Genomic DNA, 18274 nt, shown 5'->3' with positions numbered 1-18274 from the left:
AGCCTTAATTTATGGCCCTCCTCTCATCATTATTAAACTGTGATTTTTTTGGTCTGTGGCTGGTTATGCTAGGTTTATCTCTGTGGTAGAAACTAAGTAGCTTTTCTGTGTTAGTTGCATTTTCATGTAAGTAATATATTCTATGTTAAATTCCCAGATCCTCCAAGTCTTCCTCATACTCACCTGTTGTTTTAATTTGGATGGGGAAGAAAGTGTCTCTGTGGGATTCTGAGGATTTCCACACCTTCTGCAAGTTAATTTTGCCCCCTTTTTAGAACAGGCCGATGTTGCTTATCAGGCATTGGGGTCACCGGCGTTAGACCACACTGCTGAGCACTGAAGCTTTCTGGTCTCTCCCAGAAACAAAGCCAGACTTCCTTTGAGAGGCACTTAGCCCAAGAAGGGAGAGGATTTCCTTGAATTTTAATCATACCCCTTATGTTTTCACCCAAACTAATGTGCTTTAGAGCTGTGCTAATTGACCTGATGTTCTGGTTTTAGATTTGTGGTAGTAACCCTCAGAGCTAATTTACACAATGTGCTTTGAACTGAACTTGGTAATGCAAATATAATGTCCTATTAGCAAACTATGAATGGTTCCTACTGGGATTTGTACAATGATTCTGAGCTCATTATTACTGTCATTCAATACTGTGGATGAGTAGAGGAAAAATAATTAAACAAAATAGTACTTTAAATCCCAAAAGGAATGTAAAATCAACAAAGTTGAAAACCCAGAAGTCTTAACTTGTGTTTAATATATACACTGTGTAGAAAGAGACGAGGAAGCATGAGTATGTGTTAAACACTCAGTGTAGCTGCCCAGCCTAATTGGATGGAAAAAGTGATACCCAGTGAATCGTGTACTTCCCCCAAATGATTCCATATTTCTCCAAATTTAAGACTGATAATGTTATATGGAAAATTGTGTAAGAAGTATTTTCCTTCTAATCCTCCTTTAAATAAGTCATCTTCCAAAAGTGTTGCTTGGGGATTTAGCTGTGTGACTCCTACTGATATCACTGGAAGTTTCACGGTTAAAAACCACAAACAGCACTTTGAAAAAGGCTCTTGCAATCCAACACTGTGGAAGCGTTGCTGCGTGAGCATTTCTCATTTCTACAGTTTGACCTGGTGTAAGCAGCCAAATTTATGGGAGACCTTAAAGTTCAGAAAACTGTTGCACATTCGTTAACTTTGCATAAACATACAGGCTGGTACAAGTCCACTTCTATTAGATTGTGGGTATTTTGGCCCAACCTTTAAAATTCAACGAGGGGGGCAGGGGTGGAGAGACAGACAATCTACTTTAACTATTCAACCGACATGTCAGTCAGGCAAGTAAAGAGCGGCAGATCAGCTGAAAAACTGTTGTGCAGTCTGGTGCTCTGTAGCACTTGGCTCTACTCAGACCTGTACTGAGTGCCCTAGAAAGTGGGCTGTGATGTGGTCGTCAGCTGCAGACCGGCTCAGGCCCGACAGAGTTCCTCTTGGGCTCAGTTCTTCCAGCAATCGCTTTCCAATCTGCTCTCGTTATGACTTTCTTTTTTTGGTACTACTTGATTCCATCCACTTTTTTTTCTGGCACTACTCCAGTCTATTCCTGGGGAGACTGTCTCTCTTACACTGTTAACTGCCCAATAATTAAACCAGATACCTGAGCAGGAAACCCAAGTCATCTTTTCTGTGTTCAGGCTGTGGGATTGGTGGAAAATTTCATTCCCTAGGCATCGCAGCCCAAATTTGGTGTATTCCAACTGGTGGCCTGCAGACAGTTCCACCTACCTGACCACCTTTTCCATTAAGGGGTGATGAGAAATGGGTGTTGTCTGAAGAGCTGATTAATTTCTCCGAAGAGAAGGTTGAGAGAGGAGGCATAAAATCCTAATTTTGTACATTTTGGAGCAGCCTCATAATACTGCTGTTGCTATGGGTTTTGGGATGTCTGAAGATTTGGACCTTGACTTTTACCAGAGTTGGACTTCTAGCTCATGTTTCAAAACTTAAGAAGTTAAAACTTTCCAGGTGTCTCTGCAAAAATAATTTGGGTCGTGAAGATTAGATCAACTAAGCATGTGAATTCATACCTAAAGAACATTTGGTATTAGAAAATGTTAAATTAAGCTACTGTAGGAAGAGTCTAAATCAGCCATTGGGAAGTTATTTCAACATCACCAGAATGACCAGTAAAGCATCCACAAACTACTGACTTGGGAGTCCTTATTAGATAGTGCTAAAAGTTTTCTTTTCTGGCAGTAACTTAAGCACTGCAAGTTTGGCATGGAGAGCAAAAGTAGAAGTAAAATTCCTTCTGGTAATGAATGATTTACAGCTTTAGGGAAAAAGCAAAGCTGACAAGAACTGAAAAAAAAAAGGAATTTGAAAGGCAGAGGAGTGGAAAGAAAAAAGAATGGAGAAAATGAGACGAAAACAGTGTAGACTTAGGAGTCAGGGAGGGAGACAGCTAGGGTAATGTGGCAGACAATATGTAAAAAAAAAAAAAATCATAGTCAAAAGTCAAGAAAAAGTGTCACTAGAAATGGTTATCGTCAGTGAAGAAAAAAAAGTAACTGCATTACGCTGCTTTGAAGATTGAATCCACTCATTCTACTTACAATATAGCAATGCTGAGACTCCATGTGAAGGGCGAGGTCTTTAATTCCCTTCTTTTATGGGCATTACTCAAACAGAGGTCTTAGTTTAATTCAAATAAAAGATTTTCTATTCATGCTGAAACTGTCTGCTTCAATCTAGAAAGAGATTTTGAACCAGTAATAAGGCTGCTTTTTTGATCATCTCTCTAAGCAAAGTATGAATTAAGTCTTTTTTTTGCCAAAAGAAAAAGGTTACAGGGACCTCAAATATTTCATAGTTTATCTAGATAAGGGGAAGATGCAGATTTATGTCTGGCTCTGATGACAGAAGAGGGTATCGAGGGGAAAAAAAGTATGAAATACAGAGTAGCATAGGTAAAAATTACATGGTCATCTGAAGTGTAGTAGGCTTTGTCTTCTGTTGGAATGTCATTGGAATCCCTTGTTTATTGTGCAGCTGGAAGTGGTGTGTGCAACTAATTTATAAAATGTACTTTATCATCCTATGGGAAGTCTTAGGGCTTCATTTGGGACCATCTTAACTTACTGATATTAAAGCTGTTGCTTTTAAGAGCTCTAGCGTAGTAGAGTTTCACGCTGGAAAGTTAATAAGAAAGCTAACAAAGATTTTATAGTGTAAGCAATATTTTTAAGTCAGCCAATTAAATTAATGATCCTGTCTTGAAAGCAGTTTAAAGAAAGTCTGCCCACTCAACAGTGCAGACTTGTGTCTGTGACACTGCCCTTTTGGGTGCTCAGGATTAGTATGAGCACTTGGTGCACATACATTCTTGTTGCTACATCTGTTTTGCTCAGCTGCTGTGACTTTCCCAATTACATTTTGTAAATCTCTGCTCCAGTTTTGCATGTTAGTAGCAGAGAGCCTTTTAAGGCATCACTGCATGTTCATGGTCAAAAGCAAGATGTTTATGTTGATATGTCAAGTATAGCCAAATATTATTGATGGGCTTAACGAAACTCATAAGCAGTTGTGTGCAGGCTGCATAATCATAGAATTATAGGATAGTTTGGGTTGAAAGGGACCTTTAAAGGTCACCTAGTCCAACCCCTCTGTAATAAGCAGGGACATCTTACACTAGATCAGGTTGCTCAGAGTCCCGTCCAACCTGACCTTGAATGTTTTCCAGGGATGGGGCATCTCTCTGGGCAACCTGTTCCAGTGTTCCCCCACTCTCATTGTAAAAAATGTCTTCCTTATATTTAGCCTGAATCTACCTGCTTTCACTTTATAATCGTTACCCCTTGTCCTATTACAACAGGTCCTGATAAAAAGTTTGTCCACGTCTTTCTTGGAAGCCCCTTTTAAGTTCTGAAAGGGCAGCAATAAGGTCTTCCTGGAGCCTTCTCTTCTCCAGGCTGAGCAAGGGCACTTCTCTCAGCCTGTCCTCACAGGAGAGGTGCTCCAGCCCTCTGATCATTTTTGTGGCCCTCCTCTGGACCCGCTCCAATATGTCCATGTCTTTCCTGTACTGAAGGCTCCAGAGCTGAATGCAGTACTCCAGGTCGGGTTTCACCAGAGTGGAGTAGAGAGGCAGGATCACCTCCCTCCACCTGCTGTCCACTCTTCTTTTGATGCAGCCCAGGATACGGTTGGCTTTGTAGGCTATGAGTGCACATTGCCTGTTCACGTCCAACTCTTCATCCAGCAGTACACCCAGTCTTTCTTGGCAGGGCTGCACTGAAACCCTTCTCCCCCAGTCTGTATTGATTCTGGGGGTTGCCCTGACCCAGGTGCAGGACCCTGCCCTTGGCCTTGTTGAACCTCATGAGGTTCACAGGGGCTCACTTCTTGAGCCTATCCAGGATAATGCCAGGAGGAGTACAGGGCAAAGATTATTAAGGAAAGTGATCTTTTGTGGCTGTCTCTACTCCTTGTACCTGACATGGCCACAGAACAAGCTCTGCTCAAGCTCTCTGCTAGGCAGCTTCACATTTTTTCTTGTTTAGAAGCCCTGTAATTGCATTGCAGAAAAGATGCCTGGCATAGCCAATGGCAGTCAAGTAGTTTACAAAGGGTTTCTGAAAACTACAGTGTATCGGACTATGTGGGACACTTTGCTTCTCTGTATCGCTGTTCATTGTCAGCTATTTTTCAAAAATGAAATTGCTGCTTCTCTGTAGTTTGAAGACCTGTTCTAGATCCTTGGAGAGAACAGCAGTGCAAAAACGCAAGTTAGTGCTATTTGCAGTTATCATTTGTAAGCTTTCGTACAGGAAGCTACTGCTTCATTTGATGTCATTTCAAGGTTGTTAAAAAATAGCTTGCAATGCTGAATATTCCTCTTTCTTGTTGCTATTGCAATTTGTATTACTTCTAACCTTCAGTATATACCTTTGAGCTCTGCTTTGCTTTCTTTAAAATATTCTCAAGAACTGAGGTATTAGCAGCCATTTGTTTTACTGGAGTGAAGATATGTGTTTGTCACTTTCCTTTGTCAGTGTCCTTTTTTTAACACCTTTTTCTTTCCTCTTTTGTTGCTTTTCAAAGCTTTTGTGCTTGTACTCAGCTCTCCCTTTCATCTCTTTTAGTAGCCAGATTCTATGGCAGCATTTGGGAGCAAATTCCAATTCTTTTTTTTTTTTTTTGGCTGTGCTGCAGTGCTGTGTTTTTGTTCCATAAAGAAGTGTTGAGCATAAACATCTTCTGCATTAAATAATTGTATTTCTTGAAATACAATATGTATTTTATCCTCTGGCTGAGGGCTCTCTCTCTGTAGGTGCCTGGGGTCTTGCTGATTTGTATAGCTTGACTAGCCAACGTGTTGAGCTGGAGAAAAGAGAATTAGAAATGTTAAGACTAGCATGAAACTTTGCAGAGTCCTTTTTGAAAAAAATGTCTGGAGGGGTTAGAGTGATTCAAAGAAATCTTTGACCATCTTTCCTTTGTGACCTTAAATTAAAAAGCCAAAGTGGGTTATTAATTCAATATAATTTTTGGTTGCAATTCAGGTACTAAAACATTAGGTGTAATACTGAATACTTGAAAGTTCAGCAAAACAGCCATCGTGGGAGAACTTAAAACAGCTACTGTGAATTTTAGAAGCCCCGATGTTGTTGAATGTCTGTGACATAAGTCTGATGGTCTATGGATCTATTAGCCATAAGGTATACAGTTAAGGCAAAAATTGTCTTATAGTTTGTCTCCTCAGACAAAAAAAAGTTTGAACTGTTGCGCCTTTTCGTAATATAGGCATTAGCTGTTGTCAGTTATTGTCATGGAGCTTAGCTCCTGCTGAAAGCCTAGTTATTCTGTTGTTTCTCTTGGATAGCTGTAGAAATGGCTCATTCTGGGTCTTTTTGGTTTATCTAACAGTGTTAAATTAAATCTTACTTTCAGGAAAAACTTGGGGCAATGCGAGTCACAAGTTTGAACTCTTTTGGTGCCTATGCACATGTCGAGTCTGGTTGCCTTTTTAGCTTGTGTAATGGTTTCCAGATGATCTCTTTTGACTGCTGACAATCCACAGAGGCCGAGCTGGACACATGGCTCTCCTTGATGTTCAGGCTTTGCTTTGTGACGAGAAATGAGAAAAAAGAAAATTTCTTTTTGGGGGGGGGGGGGGTTCTGAACAGATGGGCAGCAGAGAATGGAAGTAATAGGTTGCAAACATACAGAGAGGAGAAACAGGTAAAAGAAAACGTGAGGAGAATGTCAACAGACTTCTGTCTCTCCCCCTCCCCTCCCTTTCATTTCTCCCCAGTTGCTCAGTGAAGAATGGAAGAAAAATAAGAATGGAAGATGAAAGGGAAACTTCCTCATGTTTTTTTTTTTTTGACAGAATATGATACTTTCGATGCTAAGGTGCATTGATAAATGATTGTATAATGTTCTAGGTAAACAGTGACTTGGGTGGCTGCAGAGAAGCTAGCAAAACTGTTAGGAGGGAGGATCACACATCATCTGTGTGATGGAATGGGAGAATAAACTCAACCCTCACCTTGCCTGTGGGAGAATTCAGGAGACTCCTGCCCTGAGGATGTTCTCAGTGTGGATAGAATAGAATAGTTCAGCTGGATCTCCAGCATCACTCCAGAAATGGTGCTGTGCAGTCACGCTGGAGCTAAAAAATTCACACAGCTTCATCTGTCAATTCATTTTGAATAAAGTAAAGCCCATCTGCAATGAAGAAAACCTTTCTGGGGGAAGCTGGCTTCTTTGTCAGCAGTGCAAAGCAGAGAGAGAGTTTGCTTCTGGGGTTTCCCACCAGTGAGAATGTTGCCATCCAGTGCCAAGCGCATGAAGAGGCAGGAATAGTTTTCTCCAAATCTGCAGCCAGTTTAAGGCACCATTTGGTACCCCCCTAACACAGCATTCATAACTTTGGAGTCATCTGTGGAAAAGCAACCAAACCTGTGATGGGGTTCTGCGCCTGGCCGGTGGTGACTGCAGAAGTGGTACACATGGGAGAGAAGGTTAAACTGGAAGGCCTGGAGGCTGCTCCAGACCTGTGGCTGGACAGGTGGGTAGTCTTGCACTAATCTCTTCAGAACCCCTCCCTACACTTTGTGTAGCCTCTTAAAATATCAAGACAGGTCCATCGTCATGTAACTCCAGTGCTCTGGTCACTGCTCAGCCAACACTTCACCTACAGCCCCTTTAATTTAGAAGCAATATACTTGCTTTGATACTGCATAATAAAACAATTCATAAAATTTCAGTGGATTTTTTTTAAAGGTAGGTTATTTACTGTAAGTTTATTGCCTTACTGTAAGTAAATTGCCTTCTTTCCCCACCACCACCCCCCGCCCCCATCACTGTCTCCCGCGTGTAGCACGGGAGGAATTGCTGTGTGTCTGGTTCACCAGATTTTACAGAAATCTGAAAGAAGCTTAGAAAACCTGTGATGGTATGGTAATTCCCTTCAATTTAGGCAATTAATCATCACAGAACTTGAACTGTCACTTTAGATGAAAAGTGCCACATACAGCGAAGAAGGTTCAGGAGGTAAATTCTGGGAACGTCTTTTTTTCAAATATGCCTTTTTATGCAGGGTGGTTTCCCCCCACCCCTTTTCTGCCTTGCAGACCTTTTGTGCCATGCCCAGGGAGACAGAATTGTAAGTTGTTACAGGCAGAGCTGCTGGCACCTCCTGTCATTTCTCTTTATAAGGTCTAGTTTTCTGGTTTTTATTTCTTTGTCAAACTTCTGTTCACACTGCGTTTTTCTATACCTTATATATGCCCTGACATCTAACTTGAGGGCAGGATATGGCTTCTGTTAAAATCAGTAGTTTCTATATACTATATATGTTTAGCTGTAACTTTTTTACATCAAAGGCAAGGTATCGCTTGACTTGTTGCAGGCTCAAATTCATCGTTGCACCAAGGCTTACAAATTAAGCTGGCTATAAATATGTTGAGGCCTTCTATGCAGAGAGACAAGCAGATGGAGCATGTTCATTGCCTGCTTCTGCTATGTGAAAAAACGCTGCCATCTCTCAAAATTAGCTGGTACTTGGCCTTTCTGGGGTCTTCTAAAGAGAGAAAGCTTGTTGTCGTGGGTATTGCGGTGTCCACCCACTCCCATCATTTCTAGAGGTTAGACTGTACTCTTCCTCTTGTTCAGGATGTACCCATGTGTTTGAGAGAAGGTTAACAGTAGACCTTCTGTATCAACAACCCCAAAGGGAACTTCCTGAGGAAGATGAATTGTTCACTCTGTACTTTTCTTCTTTTCCTGGTTCAGTGCAGTGTAGGTGGGAAAATGCTATGCTGTCCTGTGTTCTGCCAGTTTTGTATTTCTTTATTACTCCTCATATATTTTTATTACTTCTCACATTTTTATAAAGATTGAGGGCATGAAGTGGCAACGTACTATAAGATTTTAAATGTACGAGTGAGCAAAATATTTTAAGACACTGATGTTCAAGCTAGAACCTTTAATATTTTGTTTCTTTATATCGGAAAAGTTGCCCTACGGTATCGGAGCAGTTGACCGTCTAGTGCTGGAGAGTCAACTGAAAACTGGTAGTGGAAATCTTCATATAGACAAGATGCAACATACTGCATCCCTCTGAGACCTGCGAAAGCAGTGGCGTGGCATTTGACATTAGATCTCTGAAAGCCCCCTGTCCTCTTGTGGGATGGGATTATGATAAGATCGACATTACCAAATCACCCAGCAGTTGCTGCAGACTCTCTCCCATCCAGAGGGACTGAGGCTGTCTGGGAGCCCCGTACGCTGCATTCACACAACTCGGACCCAGCAGAACTGCTGTGCTTGAACCTACCCGCTGGTGGCACGTCACTGCAAAGCACAGCTTTGCATTTGAGTGGCAGGGCAGTATCCTGATCTCCAGGCCAGCTGTTTTCAGGAGGAAAAAACCTCGTGGTTGAGTTACGGAATCCTCTCCAATTAGGCAGATAGTATGTTCAACTCCATCAAGTAAGACTAAATTATGTCTTTAAACATGTGGCTTAATTTCCTAGATGTTCGGTACTAATTTTTGTCTTTTCACTTCACCTTTATGTAGTCTTCCTATTCACAGAATAGCCAGTCCGTTGGACTCCCCCTAAATTTTGGCCACCTCATCTCTGGTGGGAGTAGTTTCCCCAGGCTAATTTTGTGCTGTTCTGCAGTGATATTTAGAGGATTAGCACATTCCTTAGAACAAAGCATGATTGCTGGAAGAGACAGGTAGTAACTATGTATCTCAATATTTACTTTATTACTGGAAGACAGTCAGTGAAGCAGAATAGAATTTGGTTGATTGACTTGACCCAGAATGTTAGCTTTTTTTGGAGTACGCCTTTATTGAGCCACCTATTTTCTTCTCTTTAATCCTGGCCTTTTCTCTTATTTTTAATTGAGTTCCCTGGGAATAATTCAGTGGAGAGGGGCAGTTGTCCTTCACGCAGAGCTTGTTCTTTGTGTTTTTCCACTGTCTGTCTGCAAGATGCAAAATTCCTTACCATTCTGTAATCCAGTCTTGTTACTGGGGCTTGATAAATCATCTTGGCATGTAGTTGAGCAGCTGAGATGTCTTCTCTGAAATTTGACTGGGTTTTCAAGTTAACCTTTCAATATATTGAAGCCTTTCTGCAGTTTTTCAGACCACAATTTCGCACATTAATGCAGCACATTTGCCACATTTAAAAAATAAAATAGTGACAGGACAAGCAATCTGTCAACCTTGTTTACACACAATTCTAACCTTAGAGTTTACCCCAGGTGGATCAAAGCTTGTCCATGCAGTTACTTCTATTTTTATATCATTCTTAAGAACCAAGTCTCATCCTAGATCCTTAAGTCAGCCAAAAATCTCATTGAAGCCAGTGGGAGTTTTGCTTTACCTGACTAATATAGTATTTGAGAAGAAATGTAACGCTTGTGGATTGGAGAGGCTAATTGTATAGGCGTCAGGTTTGTTGTGCAGGCAGGTAACGTCTGGCAGTTCTTTTCATGCTGGGTCTAGATCGGCTAGCAGCCATTGAGGCTGTTCCAACCTTTAATTTTGTGTCAAAATGTGTGTCGCTATGCACCCCACAAAAAAAGAAAAAAAATAAAAAAGAAAAAAAAGGGGAAAAAAGGGGAGTGTGTGTGAAGATTAAAAAAAAGTCTTTTAAAATGAAAGGCAAAAAATTAACTTTGGGCTTTGTATCTCTGGGATTTAAGATGTGGATTGCTAGTCTGCTAGAGAACTGTAGACCTGTAGACTGGCACTTAAAAACTGCTGTGATACTGGCTGCCAATTTTTTGAGGCACACAGTGCAATTTTTATTCTTCTGAAGTGCTAAGCATCCACATCCAGAGCTTCCATATGGACACTTGGTTCAAGGTGTCTCCAGTCAGATAACGCAGATTTAGAAAGCTTTTGAAAATATTGATCATCGAATGCAAAGCATATGTCGGGGTCCATAGAATCATAGGGTTGGAAGGGACCTCTGGAGATTGTCTAGTCCAACCCCCCTGCCAGAGCAGGGTCACCTTAGAGTAGGTTGCACAGGAACGCGTCCAGGTGGGTTTTGAACGTCTCCAGAGATGGAGACTCCACCACCTCTCTGGGCAGCCTGTTCCAGTGCTCTGCCACCCTCAAAGTAAAGAAGTTCCTCCTCATGTCTAGATGGAACTTCCTATGCTCGAGTTTGTGCCCATTGCCTCTTCTCCTGAGTCTTTGCAAGTCTTTGTCCTGAGTCTTGTCGTAGGTCTTTGTAAGCTCAATTTGTGAGGGCCGAGACTGAAGAATAAAAATGATGATACACCTTTATGTGCAGGCTCAAATAATATTTGTTAGGAAGGGCTGCTTTCAGATGAGAAACAACATGTGATGTTATTTTAAAAGAACTCTATGTAGACTAGTTATTGAAAGAGATTTATTCAGCTTCTAAAATGGCAGCCTTACACTCTGTAACAACTGTAAGGCCACCGCAGGAGCTTGGTGTTGCCCCTCAGCTCTGTCTGACCAGGACTGATTCCAAGACTAGACTTTGTTGCTGTAAGCAGGAAGAAAAATATATGATAAAATAAAAGAAAGAAATGCTGAATCACTTTTCTTCAATTAAGCTGCACAAGAAGAATCTATTTTTAATCTTAGCGAAAACCCTGGTGTCTGATATTCCATGAGTATTTATACTTTTTTATTTTAATAACTCCCCTCAAGGCCAATATGAGCTAAGCAAGTAAATCCTCAGAGAGCTGATGAAAAAAGCAATCCCATTCACTTAGATGTAAAAATAAACCATTTGGCATATTTATGCAGAAAAGAATCTCATAAATTATTATTACTTTTTTTTCTGTCATTTAGTACTTAGCTAGATTGAAGGCACGCACAGCTTCCTGTTTGCATTTTTTTGCTTTGAAGTGATGGTGAATAGATTCATTAAATTAGAACAAAAAAACCTGCTAATTTGTTGCTTGTCTTCTGTTTCAAATGGATGATCTAAAAGGCTGAAAGTAGTTGTGTATTTGTTGTGATGCTGCTTGCAGTTTGTTACGAGGGAAGTAAGCTCCATCGGATTTTTAAGCAGTATTTTCCTTCCAGCAAAATCTCCAGGTCACAGCTCTTCCAATTACATGCAGAAGGCAGCAAGGAGACAAAGCTAGTCTGGATAGCTTTCTCTTTCAGCAGCAAAGTTTGCATTTCTTTTAATGTAGTTAAAACATTTGACAGGAGAGAGTGGGGTTTAGTGATGTGAGGTGATTTCCAAATGAGTGTTAGCTTTTTACTGACCTACTTTTGACTAGTGGTGTATTCTTGTCCATTACTTTTTGTCATTGAATAATGCTGATACATTAAGCTGTGTGCTTCAAGGGCATTGTAAAATTGCATGTAGGGGCAGGACTGAACTGTGAAAGTGCGAATTACTCTATCAGATCATACCCAATTAAAAAGTGACAAGCACAGCAGGAGAAATTGAAAGCAAGGTTTATCTTTCATGTAACATAAGAAGTCACTATATCGGTTAGAAACAAAGTGGGTGTGAAACAGATTCTCCACCTCTTCTCATCCCTCTCCAAAAATTAATAATATCTGCTGCCTTCATTATCCAAAAGAATAAGCCCCTGAGTTGTAACATCTCCTGTTGAATGATATTACGACAATGGCAAGAGAAGGGGAAGTACGGCAGCCATCCACCTTTAAACTCTCTGCTATCAAAGCATGCACTGGACCTCAGGTCAGCGCATTGGGGATTGACGGATAGGGAGGTTGGAAAAAGTGGTGGTAGTCTATATAAAACTGTAGTGTGTCATTAAAGGAAGACTTGCAGTCTTAGAGGCTCTCCACAGTTCCACAGGAAGCGTAGGAATAAAAGCATGGTAAGGAAGCCAGGAACTTCTACTAAGCCCTGTAGTTGTTATAAAACTCCTACAAGCTAAGGAAACTTATTTAATTCCAGTGCCATTGCAAAAATCCTTATATAACCTTTTCCATAGCATTCACCAGCACTCTTCTAATGGTGAGGTGTGTCTGTGAATGTATAAACGAATGCATGGCACTTAAGGACATGGTTTAGTGGTGGACTTGGCAGTGCTAGGTTAACAGTTGGCCTGAATGATCTTATAGGTCTTTTCCAACCTAAACAATTCTGTAATTCTATGTACAATATAATCTTCCAGAATGAATCCCCCTGGCTCAAGATGTTATGTTGCAGAACCTGTTCTGATGGTGAACCTGGATTAAAGATGTTATGAACAAAATTGTGGTGCTTTCCAGAGTACTAGGCTTGTGGTGGTTTTGGATTTGGGGTTTTTTGGTTGGATTTTGTTTGTTTGGGTTTGGGTTTTTTGGTGGGTTTTTTTGCTTTCTGGGTCCTTTTTTTTTCTATGTGTGGGTTTTCTGTTGGCTTTTGTTTTGTTGTTGGGTTTTTTTTTTGGGTGGGGTTGCTGATCTAATACACTAACTCATAAAATAAATAAAAAAAACCTGAAAAAGTAAATCAGCTTTGCAAAATGTGTCCTATATTTGCTATTGGAACGCAGACTGCTTCGGTGATGTGTGACTGCTGTGTGACCAGGTGAACACCACCACCTGCAGACAGTCAATGTTACATTGACCCTGATGCTTGCTGCTAATGGGTATTACCCAAGTGGCATCAGTTAGTGAACTCCTGTGTGTGTGAACACAACTTTAGCACAGCTGATTAGGTTAACACCGAGTTTTCAGGTTAGGCCTTAGTGTGTGACGTTCTACTTTGTGAAATAAATAAAAAAATACAGAAAATAAAAGGGGAAAGTAAGAAATATGAAGCACTTGATATGTTTAAGCTGTGCTTGGAGACATTGTGTTGTAGGACAAGATAGGGGGAGATGGATGGGTAAATTCACAGGGTACCTGATCCGTGTAGCAAGCTTTGCCCATAAAAACAGTGATGCTCTTGTAGAATGCATCTTCATATAGAATATGTATTTAATTGATGTACGAGTTAAGAGTTTAAAAGGGAACAACTGATTAAAACTCCTACCAGACTTGGAGATGGCAAGCAGCTGTTAGGGAGGGGAAAAAAGCTATCATAATGTGAAAATTATGAAAAACTATCATAACATGAAAATTATTATCCTCTAAGAGCCCCCATTTGTACCCATAATGGAATGCAAAGGGTCATCAAAAAGAATATCATTATTATTGTATGTTATGGTCAGTAGGTAGTTTAATGGAGTTTCTTCTGAGTGAAGAAGTTGTAGGGACTCATACACAGGCAATATCTAGATCCTAAGTTTAAAAAACAAACAAGCAAACAAAAAAAACCCCAAAACACCAAACTGCCGAAAACACCCCTAAATCTTATAACAATCTTGAGCGCTAATTTGTTCTGTTCCATAGTGTTTTAGTTTTATCAGAAGTTTGATACAAGATTCATAACATTTTAAAGGACTCTTGTGCATGAACTGACAAATTGGTTAGGCTTGCCTGCTTCTCCTGAAGGTAGAGGGGAGGACCTAGCTTAGTGGGGTTTCTTTCTTTTTTTGTGTGTGTGGTTTTTGGTTTTGTTTGGTTTTGGGTCAGGAGGAAACTTCTATAAACTGTGCCTTTGTTAGTCTCACAGTTTTTGTGGCACAACCAAGCGGTCAGTGCATTAATTACTGGATTTATTAATGTAATACAGATACAATAGACTTTCAAGGGGAAAAAAAGGGAGAAAACACCCACACTAATTTGAATGGGGAAGAGATTAATGGAATTCTTATTTCTAACTGATACATGTAAAATTTGTGGGCAAGAGATGAGTTCGTTTAAAAAACAAAACTGTACAGTTATGCCATTACCTAACTTTGACTTTTCTTTTACAGTGACCAGTGTAAAAGAAAATGCTGAAAAGTACATGGAGGTCCTGGAGGATAAACTACATAGGTAAGGATGATATTATGGAAACCTTTGAAAGCTTAAAAATGCTTGTTAATGCAGCATTGACATGCATAATAGCGTTAGGGAATGTTTTGGAACTTGCATTAGAATAATGCCAAAAATAGTTCAAAGTTGTAAATCCCGTAAGTGTTATTTGTTAAGGCCTCTGTTCATGGCTATGTTCAGCAGCTTTGCTACTGGCCTGCTAATGGATGCAGGTAAAAGAAAGAAATCACAGTGTTCTGTAGTGCGTAGGACTGCTCTGGAGCGGTGTTGGTATGGCCAGAGAAAAGGGAACGTGCCTGCGGTTGGTGTGCGTTGCTCCAGCTCTGCCTGCAGGTGCTGTAATCCGTGGTGTGAGCTCCTGAACACCCACCAGCCCTGAAGTATTGGGGATGTGACAGCTGGTTGAAAAATTCCCCCTCTGTTCCTATTGAAAACCCAACTCTGAGCTGAGCCAAGGGATCCCTTACCAGAATTCCGGACATCTTTAACAAGTAATGACTCTTTATATAAGAGTTCTGAAAGAATGCCATTTTGAGGGATTGTGGAAAGCAAATAGAAACCAAGACAACAATGGGGATATTTTAAGAACTGAATCCTAATGCAGAATTTATTTATTTTTAGGCATGTTTTTTTTTCCCTAAACAAATGCTGGCATTTATTTTTCATTTCCTTACTGCGTGAAGGGCACTCTAGATCACCCTCAAGTTTTAGGCTGTTTCTTGAAATATGGTTAGTAAAGGTTGCTCTGCTGTTGCAGTGGAATCTTCTATTATAGTGGCCTTTGCCTTGCACAAGTATATTTATGTTGGAAAAGAGATTTCATGGGAAGTAATTGGAGTTTGTGTCTTGATAAAATGCAACCCACCAAATTAATGTCGCTTCCTTTTCTATTACTGAGCATGTATAATTAATAAACTTGTTGCCCTCATTATTTTTTGTTGTATTGATAAAGAACGGATTCTAGATCTTTAGATCTGCTCCCTCATACTTTTGAATACAGAAGTATTTATTTTTCATAACTCTTAAATTTAAAATTAATTTAGAGCACTAAGTGAAAAATGATTGAAACAGACCTCAAAGATCAAGCTGTGTGTCTGCGTCCTGCCTAATCCCACCATAGTAACATTTAAACTCCATATATTCCAATCCATCAGTGTAAAATGAGTCTTAAGAACTTTCTGTGGGTTGTCTTTTTGAAAAACATACTCTTTATTAAAAAAATGAAATATAAGGTATAACAATGTGTATTGATGCTTCTCTAGGCTGTATGGATTTAACTGACACATCAGGCTCCCAGAAAGAAGTAAATTTCTCTTTAACAATTAAATACTTGGAGAATCTGTATAGACTTTTTTCTCTTTCAGAGAATTTATGAGATAGAATTTGCAGTTGTGGCTTTTTCTAATTTATTTATGCTTTTTTGTATAGTTTTTGGGTTGTCTACCTGGACTTCTCTGCATCGGTATCGTAAATTGCAACACATTTTTTTGTGTCTTCATAGATGCTGTTAATGAGCTTGCAGCATGCTTTTTTCCCTTTTCCTGCTATTTGTGGGAGAAATTTCCACGCTGAACTGCCAATATTCATCCGGCTTCTGTGGGGAGTATCATTTCAGGGGAGGGATGAAAAGTTAAACCTTCTTTTTGGCACTGCTTTATATTTTGGAAACATTTTTTTTTTTAATGAACAGTAGTTAACCATTTCAAATTTCCCTTAGCAGATTTAAGAGTTGTTGAATATTGTAATATCATTTGTTGCTTTTATGTGCAAGGATTCCCTTCCTCAGTACTACATAAACCTGTGCCTGTTTCGGCTATAGGCTTCAAAGTTTTGCTGTCGGGACAAGTGTTCTTCCCAGCCTTTGCTGAGGAGACGAATGTAGGAAGTCCGAGTACATCACTGCAGCCGTACTGGTACATTTAACATGCACTTTGGAGTTTGCCATCAGCTTCTCTTCCTCTAACAGACTGTTGTGGTGCTCCCAAGCTTCTAAAATTTCCCTTCCTGCCCTTAAGGAGAAAAAAAAAAACCCAACCCAAAAAAACCCGTCATCAAGAAAACCCCCTAAAACTCACCAAATAAACCCAACAAAAAAACTCCCCAAAAACCCACCATGTGCTGGCCAAGTCCCCAGATGGCGAAGATGCAGTCTCCTGAACCAGTGACAATTTTTCAATATGTACAAATGGTATTATTCTAAAAATAGTTTATACCAAGTAATTAAGGGCTAAGAATTTCTTTTAATATTGGTGGGAAGAGAAAATCTCTAGTGTTTTTACCAGAAAGAAGTCTCTAAGATACTACATCTTTACTTTTTTTTTTATATTTATGTTAATAAAGTGGTTATAGATACTTGGTTTTTTTAAAGGTTGTTTGGGCTTTAAGTAATTACCTACACCTGCTTCACAGCTTGAGTAATTAAAAAAAATAAGCAAGAGCCCAAGAGGTGGCTTTACACTCCCCCACCCCCATTGAGAAGTAACTTGAGAGACTGTTTCTCTTTTTTTTTGGTCTTCATATAGGTGCTCAAATTACTCCTTTATATGTATCATAACCTAAAGAAAGACTCTCTAAGGAAAATTTAAATAGTAAGTTTTAAGTTTATGTTGTAGACAGAGGTAGAATTTGCATCTGGCTCATGTTTGTGCTTTTTTATTTGCCTTTGAAACCAATAGAGGATCAAGTCTGTGCAGCATGAATTAAAATAAGCTTCTAGAACTTTTCTCTGGATGAAACAGATCATTTTGCTAGCTAATGTTTTGAATAGGAACAACCTAGGTTCAAAACCCTTCAATATAAGATACAGCTTCAAAATAACGTAGATCTGTTAGAAATCTAATTTTTGTCCACTTACAGAAAAAAATTAACAGAGCAAACTCAGACCAAAACAGCTTTAATGACTATTAAAATTAAAAAGTATCTGTTTTATCAATTAAAATGTTTTTCCTCCCCTCCTCCTTTTTTCTTTTGTTTATTTTCTTCAGTAAAGTCTGGAATATACTCCTCTTGTGATTTTTTTGTTTGTTTTGGGGTTTTTTTTGTTGGTTCGTGGTTTTTTTTTTTGGGCGGGGGGAGAACCTAGCTTATTCGCTGGGGTGCCTTTTTTTTTTAAAAACACATACAGTACTTCTGACTGCACCCTACAGAATACATCTGTTCTCAAGTAGCTTAATAGAACACTACTCTGATTAAGAGCAGTACTCTCTTAATAGTCTTGCACCTACACAAAAGGGGAAATATGCGTTGACAAAAAAGGAAATATGTTTAGTATCTAATAATCTCACCCTGAAGAAGGCCAACCACCCATTAAATATACAGATTACTTGACATTGTTTTTTCCTTTAAAAATACAGTTTGTATTCTGAGCAGTGGATTGACAGTTGTAGAGGACAGTATCCTTCAAGAAAAGAATAAATAAATAGCATGTTTCATAATCCTGCAGGCTGTCTCTTTTCCAGTCACCAATATACATCAAGCCACTCCTAGAGTTTATACATTAAATCACTAGCTGCTCTTTGAGAATGTAAATACCCTTGCCGTCACTTCCACGGCAGACCTTGCAAATCGTTTACCTTTTGCTAGTAAAGAGGAGATGTGCAAAAGTGGTCAGAGTTAGGATAATGAAACTGGGTTCAGTGAAGACATCTGTCTGTATGAATATTTGAAGTGCAAGAAGTTTTGCTTAGGCAACTGCAGCTCATCACTTGAGCTGTTTAAGAGGGATTGTACGGGAGAAGTTTACTATAGCTGTCCCTTACTACAAGTTTACTATAGCTGACCCTTGGTCTTCCACAGAAAGTGTATTTCTTCATCTCACTTCTTTCCACTCCAAGTGAAGGCTCTGCTGGAGCTTTATATCATTACCATAAC

General features: G+C 39.7%; 1 protein-coding gene across 8 annotated transcripts in view; it reads left to right on the top strand.

Moving 5' to 3' along the window:
- DISC1 (DISC1 scaffold protein) overlaps positions 1-18274 on the top strand; it is a 215866-nt gene that overhangs the window by 151561 nt on the left and 46031 nt on the right. For 7 of the 8 annotated variants that reach the window (XM_054194043.1, XM_054194040.1, XM_054194038.1 and 4 more), the window contains one exon: positions 14344-14404. In XM_054194043.1, coding sequence (XP_054050018.1) covers positions 14344-14404 — 61 coding nt within the window. Of the gene's footprint in view, positions 1-6925; positions 7194-14343; positions 14405-18274 lie in introns of those variants that run through there. The other variant, XR_008465229.1, reaches the window with a different exon arrangement.

Source organism: Rissa tridactyla, chromosome 3, assembly GCF_028500815.1.
Source record: "Rissa tridactyla isolate bRisTri1 chromosome 3, bRisTri1.patW.cur.20221130, whole genome shotgun sequence".
Taxonomy (NCBI): domain Eukaryota; kingdom Metazoa; phylum Chordata; class Aves; order Charadriiformes; family Laridae; genus Rissa; species Rissa tridactyla.
The sequence above is the reverse complement of the archived record's forward strand: the minus strand, read 5'-3'. Positions and strand labels throughout refer to the sequence as shown.